General features: G+C 42.9%; 1 protein-coding gene across 4 annotated transcripts in view; it reads left to right on the top strand.

Annotated features, from left to right (window-relative positions):
* The window catches only part of POLI (DNA polymerase iota), a 112473-nt gene that overhangs the window by 90353 nt on the left and 9074 nt on the right, over positions 1-13046 (top strand). Inside the window, exon 10 of one of the 4 annotated variants that reach the window (XM_029579938.1) lies at positions 124-331. The exons of the other annotated variants lie outside the window; for them this stretch is intronic. Coding sequence (XP_029435798.1) covers positions 124-207 — 84 coding nt within the window. The 3' untranslated portion in view covers positions 208-331. Of the gene's footprint in view, positions 1-123; positions 332-13046 lie in introns of those variants that run through there. 4 annotated transcript variants of the gene reach the window in all.

Genomic DNA, 13046 nt, shown 5'->3' with positions numbered 1-13046 from the left:
AAAATGTATTCAATTTTTTTATGAGATGCATTGACAGGGTTGAACGGAGAAATCTGGAGAAGGGATATTTAATGCACATCTCTGCCCTTCCCCTCTCTTTTGCCCTATGGAACTTTTCTTTAGGAGCATGGCATGGTGCAGTGCCTGACTGGCAGCAACAGTGAAAGGCTGTTCCCTGTACATACTGATCATCATCCTCTAAACTGATCCAGACTTTACCAATTATGTTATTATTATACAAAAATGTTTATACAAAAAAAATTATTATACAAAATGTTATTATTAATGTAAATACCTATACCTAATGTTATTATTATAAAAAAATTATTATACAAAATGTTATTATTAATGTAAATACCTATACCTAATGTTATTCTCTTTCTTTTCTTCTCTCCTCCCAGTTCTATTACCTTGTTATTTGTAACTGCTTCCTTCTACACAAATAGGTTATTGAATTGTTTACTGTACACCCCTGTTATATGTAAACCGGCATGATGTGTTTGCAACATGAATGCCGGTATATAAAAATTTTAAATAAATAAATAAATAAATAAATTACTGCAACGTTCTACTTCTTGTTAATCCTCTATCTTTCCTCTTATTCTACTCCCAGTAAGATTCATCCCTGTTTATTGTAACTTATTTTTCTATGCACTTGTTTTAAATTGTAAAGTATACTCTCTTGTTATAGTTATGTACGTTATAATGTATTGCTCACCCCTTGTTTTATGTAAACCGGCATGATACGAACTTCCGTGAATGCCGGTATAGAAAAACACAAATAAATAAATAAATACCGGATCAGTCCAAACTCCTGGATTTTGCCTCCATACCAGCAGATGGAGACAGAGCAAGATTTGACTGGCTGTGCCATATATACCAGGATGCCACCCACAGTCAGCCAGTATTACTCTGTCTCCAGCAGATGGTCCGGGTGCAACACTCAGTCTGATTTCTTAAAAAAATAAAAAACAGGGAAATTCTAATCGAAGGAAAGGGACTGCTGGCTGACTGACTTTGCCTCCCAGATGGTTGGCAGGTCCTGAGGGGACCATCCCCCCTGGTTCTGCAGGCGGCTTTGGCTAAGGATCGAGGGCCCTACCTGTGCCTTTTAGGCAGCCCAGCGTGGGGTGATACCAGGAAGCCCGGATCACTCACCCCAACCAGACCGCTTCAGGACAGCGGAGCAGGTTAGGTGGCGTTTACTGTAAAAAAAAAAAAAAAAAAAAAAAAAAGCTTTTTTTTCTCTGGCGGGTCTCTTCTTACTTTTTTGCCAAGGCGATCCGTTTGGAGTGTCCGTTCCCCCCCTTATTAGATTTTTCTCGTTTTGTGTTGAGTCGGCCCGGCTCCCCGATGCCACGTGGTCCAGCTTGCGACGCTTGTGGGGCGGAGCACACACGCCTCTCGCGGGATGGGCTGTGCTCTGCCTGCATCCCTGGAGGTGAAGGGCCATTGCGGCCGGTCAGGGGGGTGCTTGTGAGGTGGAGTTCAATGGCGATCGCCATCGGGGAACTGCCTGCCTCTTCTCACAGACCAGTGCCGGTGAGCGCAGGAAAAGCCGCCATTTTGGGAGCTGCTTCTTTTACAGTTCCGATCGCGGGGGGGGGGGGAGATTTCCCGCCCTCCCTCTCCCCGCAGCAGCCAGCTGCGAGGCTTGTTCCGACGGCGACGGCTGCAGGATGACGATACAGGAACGGATTCAGAGGGTTCCTGTTCGTCTTTTTCTTCAGATTTAATTTAGCCATGCATAGAGCCTTTAAGGCTCGCCTCAAAAAGGCATGCTCCTAAATCCGGGGACTTTGAGGCATGCCCCCCCCCCAGCCAAGAGGCGGAGCCAGTCACTGGTCCCAGGGGGGTCTTCCAAGGCTCAATGTCCGTTGTGGGCTATCCCACCCCGGGAGGATTCGGACTCGGCTTCGGAGTCCCCAGATCCAGAAGATCCAGATGAGACTACCCTGCCCCCGAGGGGGGTCGAAGGAGTCAGCGACCAACCTCATGGGACTGCACGGTAGAGTCAGGTCACTGAGGGTGACTATCCTAAGGTAGTCCACCTATTCCGAAGGGATGAGCTGGGTCCCCTAATTCCTGCAATTCTGGAAGAATTAGGGATTGCTGCGCCCCCAGAAGAGTCTCGTTTGGGCTCGATGGACCCAGTATTGTCTGGTTTTTGTCGGTGCCCCCAGTGCCCACGGTTCATGTCCATTACTGATCCACATGAGGTTTGTATCCTCTGCCTGAGGGTGTCAGCTGTGCGATCAGATGATCCCCAAAGGCCATTGTGCTCAGCTCGATAAAATGGAGAAGCTTTTTGGCCCTAAAAAGTCTGCTCCATCCACTCTGGCATCGGAGTCATCGATGCCCGGGGTTGGAGGGGGAACCACTGGATACGCTGTCCCTCTCTACACCCCCGGTGGGATCATCCAGGGAGCGAGGATAGGTCTTCCCTGATGTCGACGCTCTCAAAGACTTTGGGATCCTCAGCCTCCTCGGCGCCAGGAAAAGACTGGGGCCAAGCATTGTGGGAAATCCCATAAACACAGACATTGGTTGCCATCTGCTTACAGCTCTGGTTCCAGTGCAGCACCGGCAGCTGCTGTGCCACCACCGAAGAAACCCCATGGTGAGGAGGCCCCATCCTCCTACAGACCTGGAAGACTCAAGCGTTCCCCACCAATATCGATACTGGGCACCAAGGAGGCTCTGGTGTTGCCTCATCCCCCTCTCAGTCCTGTCCTCACCAGACTTTTCCAGGAGGAGTTGGATTGCAGGGCACAGAGTGCGGTGATCTGAGCCCTTCAGGGCTTCGAACCGCCTCTGGCACCGGCCCCCATACTGGTGCCGAAGCATGCACCATCTCTCTTGGCACCCCAAGAGAGCGTCTGGACGTCGTGCTTGGTGTCCTTCTGACACAACGAGTGCCCGGGGGACCCTCTGTTCCCTAGTGACCACTGATGCCCTCCTCCAGAGCAATTCCCGTCATTGGCTCCTTCGAGGAGAAAGATCCGCAGCGGCCTGCGGCACCGTCTGGTCTATTGGCCCTGAGGCCACAGTCCCCAACCCGTGCCTGGAAAATAGAGATCCTCACGGCCATTGGCACCTTTGCCACCATCAAGGCCACCGATGCTGCCGGTGCCCTCATTGCCCAGGCTGAGGAGCTTGGGCAGGGCTCATCCGCAGAGGCCCCTTGGGGACCTTAGCAAGGAGGAGGACCCCATATGACTCATGGGGGGGATGACACTTCGGATTCCTCTTCCAAGGACTGGTGATATCCTCTCGGAGCCTTCGTCACCGGATGAAAGGCGTAGGTCGCCCTCAGAGGATCTCTCCTTTGCAGGCTTCATCAGAGCCATGGTTGAAGCCATTCCCTTCCAACTCCTCATAGAGGAGGATGCTGGAAGTTCTCCAGTTTGTCGATGCCTCAAAAGAAATAGTATAACAAAAATACTTTAAAACACACATTTATTAAGAAAGACACATCTAAATGTAACCCCACTAAATACATATACAATCACACATTTAAAAACATCAAACATGAATATCATATAGGCAGAGAATATTTGTAAATGTAATATAATCATAAACAATATGAATCTTCACATATGTTGTATTAAAGTGCTTCTAAATGCAGATTCTCGTAGTTTTCAACTTCGCAGCTCTCCTCCATTAATCACTGCCGTAATGAAATTCACTTGAGTACTACCCGACACTACTCCCGATACTACTCCCGACGAAGATCTCCGTTTCACCTGACAAGCAGGCTTCCTCAGGGGAAACTTCTAATATCCCTGCAACAATCAAACAAAATCATTTACCTCATCCCACATATAACCAATGCCTACATATCACTATAACTATAAATCCTTACCATATGCGTCCAACCAAGGGACACACAAAAATTCTTATCCAAGTAACGAATTTCTCCAAAAATCTTTGATATACTTCAATTTCATCAGAGCCTTATATCAATTCTTCAATTTGGTCACGAAACTGTAAACCACAAACATTATTTTCAATCATCAAAGTTTAAAGAAATGAAAGACAGCATACTACCTGAACAAACGCTACCATCACGTACCTTCAAAAGACGGAAGTGACATCATCACTTCCTTTCTGCAAGGATCTCCATTCTACACAACTAGTGCATTGCCTACTCTATATATAGTCCTCAACTACCTAAACTACCAATTAAAGAACGCTCATCAACAATAATCCGCTGCTACAGATACTGGAGGAAACCACACAATCAACCAATCAAAGTAAATCTATTCCAAACCCCTCTGAAAGGATAACTAACAAATTACAACAAGAAATATACTTCCATCCAACCAATTATTTAATGAAAGCCCCCCATTCAATTGGACCATTGAGTCCATGTGGACTCACAGTGTCCCAGTTGAAAATGTAACGTTGTTCAACCCGTCTTAGAATTGCTGATAAATCACCCCCAAACTGAAGTTTAATCTTTTTAATAATGAAGAATTTTAATTCTTCTATCGAGTGACTTTTGTCAATCCAGTGTTTAACTAATGGGGCATTCTCAACACATGATCTGATCCTACTCCTGTGTTCCCCAATGCGTAATTTAATAGCTCTAGCAGTTTGCCCAATATAAATAAGCTGACATGGACAAATGATTACATAAATCACGCCATTAGAAGTGCAGGTAAACCTTTCAGGAATCACATAAGGTTGACTCAAATTCGAATGGTAAAACACTTTCAAAGGTAACACATGCTCACAAACGGAACATGATCCACAAACAAATTGACCCCGTTCAGAATCTACTCCACTATCCTGACTCCCACTGAGCTTTAAATTATCCCATAAGTTCTTCCGTTTTTTCAAAGAGAAAATAGGTTCATCAACAAAAATGTTCAATGGAGATAATACATGCCAATATTTTTTAACAATGTCTTTAATTTGAAAAGCCTTCGTTGAATAAGGAATGGTACACACCATTCGAGAAAGAGGCTCCTTCTGCGAATTAATCAACAAGTTATCCCTGTTCGAAAACAAGGCACGTTTATATGCCTTTTTTAAAACAGAATTTGAGTAACCACGGTTCTTAAATCTGGTATTCAATTTTTCAGATTGTATCTTAAATTCATCGGTGGAGGTACATAAACGCCTGTATCTAAGGAACTGTCCCACTGGTATGTTATTCTTCAACTGCAGCGGATGAAAGCTACGAGAATGCAAAAGCGTATTTTTATCCGTTGGTTTCCTATATACAGTGGTCATGATCTGAGAATTATGAAAAAAATACCTTCATATCTAAAAAAGAAACAACATGTTTATCCATAGTTACTGAAAATTTCAAATTTGGATCACCACAATTAATATCTTGAAAAAAAATTTTCAGATCTTCAACTTCTCCCCTCCAAACCATAAAAACATCATCTATGTATCTACCCCACCAAAGAACCTGTGTGTACCAGTTTGAGGAATAAACCACTCGTTGTTCGAATGCTGCCACGTACAAGCATGCTAAAGTGGGCGCAATGGGAGAACCCATGGGGATTCCTTTGACTTGCAGAAAAAATCGAGACTTATATATAAAGTAACTGTTAAACAGTATAATTTCTGCTATAGTCAACAAAAATTGTAATTTCTTCTCTGAAAAATCCATAGACCCAAGTAGATCTGTAATAATATCAAGGGCAGCGGACTGTGGAACGTTAGTATAAAGGGCAGTGATATCTGCTGTAGCCAAAAGCCAATCTGATTCAACCTTAGGTAATACCTTTAATTGGTTGAGAAAATGGATAGAATCCTTTATATAAGAAGGAATAAGAAGTGCCTGAGGTTGCAAGATCTTATCTAAGTATTTGGACAATGGCTCAAAAATTGAACCTATGCCAGACACTATAGGCCGACCCGGCGGTGACACAAGAGACTTATGAATTTTTGGCAAGATAAAAAAATGTGGAATACACGGACAAACTACAGTAAGATAGTTAAACTCTTTGCCAGAAATGATCTTTCCTTAAACGCTGCCTGTAAAATATTATTGATCCGCATATGAATATCACGGGTGGGGTCAGTATCTAGAGCTGAATAATATTCAGTGTCTTCTAACTGTCTAAGCACCTCACTGTCATAGTTCACTTCATCTAGCACCACAATTCTGCCTCCTTTATCTGCTGAAACAATTTTAATGGAGCTATCATTCTGTAATTCTTTCAAGGCTAACCATTCATTCTTAGATAAATTATACTCTGGAATTTCCCTAGTTTTATCCAAATTTTCCAAATCATTCAAAACCAAAGTTTCAAATGCCTGAATCAAAGTACTAGGGGGTGTGGGTGGAGACCATCCCGAAGGTTTAAACAAAGCATTTTTATCAGGGGTATAGTCACTCGGTCCAAAAAACTCTCTAATATGCAATCTACGAAAAAAATTTTGAAGTTCAATACGAGTCTGAAAGGGATCATATCTAGAGAACGGAACGAAAGAAAACCCTTTATCCAATACATTAATCATGGATGTAGAGAGATGTTTAGAGGATAAATTCCCAACGGCTTCACAGCCCTTTTTATAATTCTCAACAGTATCCTTCTCATCCCTGCCTGGATTTAATCTCAATGACGTAAATTGTAATTCGTCTGCGTACGTGTGTTTTTTTGTGTACGAAACGTTTTTGAATTTTTGTTGCCTTGGGTCCGAGCACCTAAAAAAGACGAGGAGGAATGCTCCTCTCTATTGTCAGTTGTAGTGTCCTTAAAATGAACATGCCGAGAGTCTAATTTATTTTTCACTGTATTTTGACCAACATCATCCCCTGAATCATCAGAGGATGAAAAATCCCCTCGTTTTTTAAAACCCTTCTTTCTATTCACATTCATCCACGGGTAGACATAGCCACCCGTGTAATCCCTTTCATCACGTCTAAATTTGTTGATCTTAAATAATTTAATCTCTTTTCTCAAATCGTCTAATTGGACCTGTAAATCCCCTAACTGATTTTCTACTGTATCTTTAGGACAACATTCAAACACTTTGGTGAGTTCATCATCAATTTCAATTTTAAGTACCTCAATCTTGGTTTTGGTGGTTTCCACAAGTAAGAGCATCAGATCGTGCGAACATTTGTTTAAAATGGAATTCCATTTTAAAATAAATGTCTCATCTTCATTAAACATAGAAGGTTCTTTATTAAGACGTAACCCCCGGGGTATACGTTTAATGTGGCAATATTCAGCTAGAGTGGCAGCGTGCAGTTCCATTCGGATGGCTGGATTGAGATTAAATCCAGGCAGGGATGAGAAGGATACTGTTGAGAATTATAAAAAGGGCTGTGAAGCCGTTGTGAATTTATCCTCTAAACATCTCTCTACATCCATGATTAATGTATTGGATAAAGGGTTTTCTTTCGTTCCGTTCTCTAGATATGATCCCTTTCAGACTCGTATTGAACTTCAAAAATTTTTTCGTAGATTGCATATTAGAGAGTTTTTTGGACCGAGTGACTATACCCCTGATAAAAATGCTTTGTTTAAACCTTCGGGATGGTCTCCACCCACACCCCCTAGTACTTTGATTCAGGCATTTGAAACTTTGGTTTTGAATGATTTGGAAAATTTGGATAAAACTAGGGAAATTCCAGAGTATAATTTATCTAAGAATGAATGGTTAGCCTTGAAAGAATTACAGAATGATAGCTCCATTAAAATTGTTTCAGCAGATAAAGGAGGCGGAATTGTGGTGCTAGATGAAGTGAACTATGACAGTGAGGTGCTTAGACAGTTAGAAGACACTGAATATTATTCAGCTCTAGATACTGACCCCACCCGTGATATTCATATGCGGATCAATAATATTTTACAGGCAGCGTTTAAGGAAAAGATCATTTCTGGCAAAGAGTTTAACTATCTTACTGTACTTTGTCCGTGTATTCCACATTTTTTTATCTTGCCAAAAATTCATAAGTCTCTTGTGTCACCGCCGGGTCGGCCTATAGTGTCTGGCATAGGTTCAATTTTTGAGCCATTGTCCAAATACTTAGATAAGATCTTGCAACCTCAGGCACTTCTTATTCCTTCTTATATAAAGGATTCTATCCATTTTCTCAACCAATTAAAGGTATTACCTAAGGTTGAATCAGATTGGCTTTTGGCTACAGCAGATATCACTGCCCTTTATACTAACGTTCCACAGTCCGCTGCCCTTGATATTATTACAGATCTACTTGGGTCTATGGATTTTTCAGAGAAGAAATTACAATTTTTGTTGACTATAGCAGAAATTATACTGTTTAACAGTTACTTTATATATAAGTCTCGATTTTTTTCTGCAAGTCAAAGGAATCCCCATGGGTTCTCCCATTGCGCCCACTTTAGCATGCCTGTACGTGGCAGCATTCGAACAACGAGTGGTTTATTCCTCAAACTGGTACACACAGGTTCTTTGGTGGGGTAGATACATAGATGATGTTTTTATGGTTTGGAGGGGAGAAGTTGAAGATCTGAAAAAAAATTTTCAAGATATTAATTGTGGTGATCCAAATTTGAAATTTTCAGTAACTATGGATAAACATGTTGTTTCTTTTTTAGATATGAAGGTATTTTTTCATAATTCTCAGATCATGACCACTGTATATAGGAAACCAACGGATAAAAATACGCTTTTGCATTCTCGTAGCTTTCATCCGCTGCAGTTGAAGAATAACATACCAGTGGGACAGTTCCTTAGATACAGGCGTTTATTGTACCTCCACCGATGAATTTAAGATACAATCTGAAAAATTGAATACCAGATTTAAGAACCGTGGTTACTCAAATTCTGTTTTAAAAAAGGCATATAAACGTGCCTTGTTTTCGAACAGGGATAACTTGTTGATTAATTCGCAGAAGGAGCCTCTTTCTCGAATGGTGTGTACCATTCCTTATTCAACGAAGGCTTTTCAAATTAAAGACATTGTTAAAAAATATTGGCATGTATTATCTCCATTGAACATTTTTGTTGATGAACCTATTTTCTCTTTGAAAAAATGGAAGAACTTATGGGATAATTTAAAGCTCAGTGGGAGTCAGGATAGTGGAGTAGATTCTGAACGGGGTCAATTTGTTTGTGGATCATGTTCCGTTTGTGAGCATGTGTTACCTTTGAAAGTGTTTTACCATTCGAATTTGAGTCAACCTTATGTGATTCCTGAAAGGTTTACCTGCACTTCTAATGGCGTGATTTATGTAATCATTTGTCCATGTCAGCTTATTTATATTGGGCAAACTGCTAGAGCTATTAAATTACGCATTGGGGAACACAGGAGTAGGATCAGATCATGTGTTGAGAATGCCCCATTAGTTAAACACTGGATTGACAAAAGTCACTCGATAGAAGAATTAAAATTCTTCATTATTAAAAAGATTAAACTTCAGTTTGGGGGTGATTTATCAGCAATTCTAAGACAGGTTGAACAACGTTACATTTTCAACTGGGACACTGTGAGTCCACATGGACTCAATGGTCCAATTGAATGGGGGGCTTTCATTAAATAATTGGTTGGATGGAAGTATATTTCTTGTTGTAATTTGTTAGTTATCCTTTCAGAGGGGTTTGGAATAGATTTACTTTGATTGGTTGATTGTGTGGTTTCCTCCAGTATCTGTAGCAGCGGATTATTGTTGATGAGCGTTCTTTAATTGGTAGTTTAGGTAGTTGAGGACTATATATAGAGTAGGCAATGCACTAGTTGTGTAGAATGGAGATCCTTGCAGAAAGGAAGTGATGATGTCACTTCCGTCTTTTGAAGGTACGTGATGGTAGCGTTTGTTCAGGTAGTATGCTGTCTTTCATTTCTTTAAACTTTGATGATTGAAAATAATGTTTGTGGTTTACAGTTTCGTGACCAAATTGAAGAATGGATATAAGGCTCTGATGAAATTGAAGTATATCAAAGATTTTTGGAGAAATTCGTTACTTGGATAAGAATTTTTGTGTGTCCCTTGTTTGGACGCATATGGTAAGGATTTATAGTTATAGTGATATGTAGGCATTGGTTATATGTGGGATGAGGTAAATGATTTTGTTTGATTGTTGCAGGGATATTAGAAGTTTCCCCTGAGGAAGCCTGCTTGTCAGGTGAAACGGAGATCTTCGTCGGGAGTAGTATCGGGAGTAGTGTCGGGTAGTACTCAAGTGAATTTCATTACGGCAGTGATTAATGGAGGAGAGCTGCGAAGTTGAAAACTACGAGAATCTGCATTTAGAAGCACTTTAATACAACATATGTGAAGATTCATATTGTTTATGATTATATTACATTTACAAATATTCTCTGCCTATATGATATTCATGTTTGATGTTTTTAAATGTGTGATTGTATATGTATTTAGTGGGGTTACATTTAGATGTGTCTTTCTTAATAAATGTGTGTTTTAAAGTATTTTTGTTATATTATATAAGGTTCTCCTTATTTATGGGTAATTGCGTGTATTGGGGAACCAATATTTGATTATTTTCCCTCAGTTATTGTACACCTCAAAAGAAATAGTGGCTGTTCCTGTCTACGATATCTTTAAGGATATGGGAATATCCGGTGTTAGTTCTTCCGGTAAATTGGAAGGCAGACGCTATCTATTTGGTGCAGTAGGCTTTAGGTGGTAGTGGAGTCAGCTCTCAGAAAGGCCAAGCATTCCCGCACCCTTGCCTCCGCCCCTCCGGGCCAAAATCACAGGGAGCTGGATGCCCTAGATAGGAAGGTGTTTCAGGGAACTGTGCTTATCGCCCGTATCTCCTCCTACCAATCATATATGACCCAATATAACCGAAACCTGAGGAAACAGGTCCAGGAACTCGCAGAACACCTGCCACAGCAATAGCAGGAGGCTTCCGATCTGCCGTCCACTGTCAGGAAGTCCTCTCGACCAAGTTTGAGGAAATCCTTTTATCGGCAGCAGAAGTATTACCCTCCTATCTCCTGGGCTCACACACCCCGTGCTGGTTTCAGGGGTCACTCAAGTCAGCAGCAGGCCTCCAGACCCCAGTTAGCCCCCCCGCCAGCGGACCCTGCTACGGGGTTTTGATTGGAGGCGAGGGAGCCGGAGTCAGCAGACCATACCCCCGGCACACGGTCCCCCAGTAGGAGGCAGACTTCATTACTTTGCCCACCATTTGCCGTTCATGACTTCGGATCGGTGGGTTCTCACTACCATCCGCCAGGGGTATCGGCTAAATTTCAGAGACGTCCTGGTGGACTTTCCTCCATGTCCATCGTGGGGTTCACCTGCTCTGCAGGAAATACTTTTAACAGAGCTCTCCGACCTTCTAATGGCAGGAGCAGTGGAACCCGTTCCCTGACACCAGCAAGGCCGGGGGTTGTATTTTGAGGTATTTCCTGATACTGGGGGCCTACGACCCATTCTCGATCTCAGGGCCTTGAACAAATTCCTTCAAAGGGAAAAGTTCAAAATGGTCTCTCTGGGTACTCTGATCCTGCTCCTCAAGAGAGGAGACTGGCTCGGCTCCCTCAATCTCAAGGATGCCAATGCCCACATTGCGATCTTCCCAAACCACAGGAAGTTTCTTTGCATTGTGGTTGGGCAAGCTCACTACCAGTACCGGGTACTGCCGTTTGGCTTAGCCTCAGCCCCTCAAATCTTTACCAAGAGCCTGGCAGTGGTGGCAGCGCACTTCAGGCATCAGGGGATACATGAGTTCCTCTGCCTGGAACTCAGGAGGGAGCACTGGATGCTTTCCATACAGGTACTGCAATCTCGGGTTTGTCATCAACTACCCAAAATCCCACCTCTTCCCGTCTCCCCGATTGGACTTCATAGGAGCCAGACTGGACATGACTCAGCAAAGGCATTTTTGCCTTGCAACCAGGCCCTCACCCTGTCCTTGCTGGTGGCCTTAGTGCGCAGCAGTCAGCAAGTTCCTGTTCTCCTGCTGCTTTACCTGCTGGGGCACATGGCGACCTCTGTCCATGTCACCCCATTGGTCCGCCTTTGCATACCAGGGCGCAATGGACATTGCGGTCACAATGGCAACAGGCATCCCAGGACCTCGCGGCCCGTGTCTCCATCTCCCTGTCCTGGTGGGAGAATCTCTCCAACCTGGAGCAGGGAAAACATTTCAAGCTGCCCCACCTCAGGTAGTACTTACCACTGATGCCTCTACCCATGGTTGCGGGGCCCATGTGGACAGCCTCCACGTACAGGGTCAGTGCCAGATAAATCGCCTGAAGCTCCAGGAAGTTTATTACCCTCTGTGGGCATTTCGAGGCCATTTGTCCCACAAGGCAGTCCTGATTCAGACAATCAGGTAGCAATGTAGTACATCAAACAAGGAGGCAGATCTGATCTTGGGCTCTATTGCAGGACATGTCTCTGCGAGCGACGTATCTGGCTGGGACATTGAACGTGCTGGCGGACCGCCTGAGTCGTTCCTTCCAGCCACACAAGTAGTCACTGAATCCAGCAGTGGCAGCCTGGATTTTCCACCTATGAGGAATGCCAAGTCCCAGCTTTGTAATCTAACCTTTAAGGGAAAGCTCCTGTTTGGGGCGGATCTGGATCAGCTGGTAAAGCTGCTTGCCGAATCCAAGGGCAATCAGGTGCCGTAAGATAAAAGATCTTCTAAGAAAGTCTTCCCTCCTCGAGCTAGGTTTCGGGGGACTCGCTGCTTCAGAGTGGGTAGTTAGTGCAAGGTTCTATCAACTTCAAGAAAAAATTAAAGACCTGGCTCTTCAAGCAGGCTTACCCAGACTAGGGCCCTACCCTATTATCCCATCACCTCAGAAATTCCCCCCCTAAATTTGTGTTATTGTCATCATGTTAATTTCCCTCCTGTAATTTTATTTATATAGTCACACTTTCGTTTCCTCCTCTATTTTTCTATAATTAGTTTAAATTTTTTGTGTACTTTTAGTCCATTCCCCCTACCTATTCCATGTATTTTCTACCTTCAGTTTATTGTAAACCGATATGTTGTTTCCCACTAATGTCGGTATAAAAAAGTTTATAAATAAATAAATAATCTACACCACCTGCTTCTAAACCTGCTTCGGGGCACCAGCAGTCCTTTTGAAGGGTCGCCGGCCCGGA

This window comes from Rhinatrema bivittatum, chromosome 1, assembly GCF_901001135.1.
Source record: "Rhinatrema bivittatum chromosome 1, aRhiBiv1.1, whole genome shotgun sequence".
Lineage (NCBI taxonomy): Eukaryota > Metazoa > Chordata > Amphibia > Gymnophiona > Rhinatrematidae > Rhinatrema > Rhinatrema bivittatum.
This window is presented reverse-complemented; position numbering and strand designations above follow the sequence as displayed.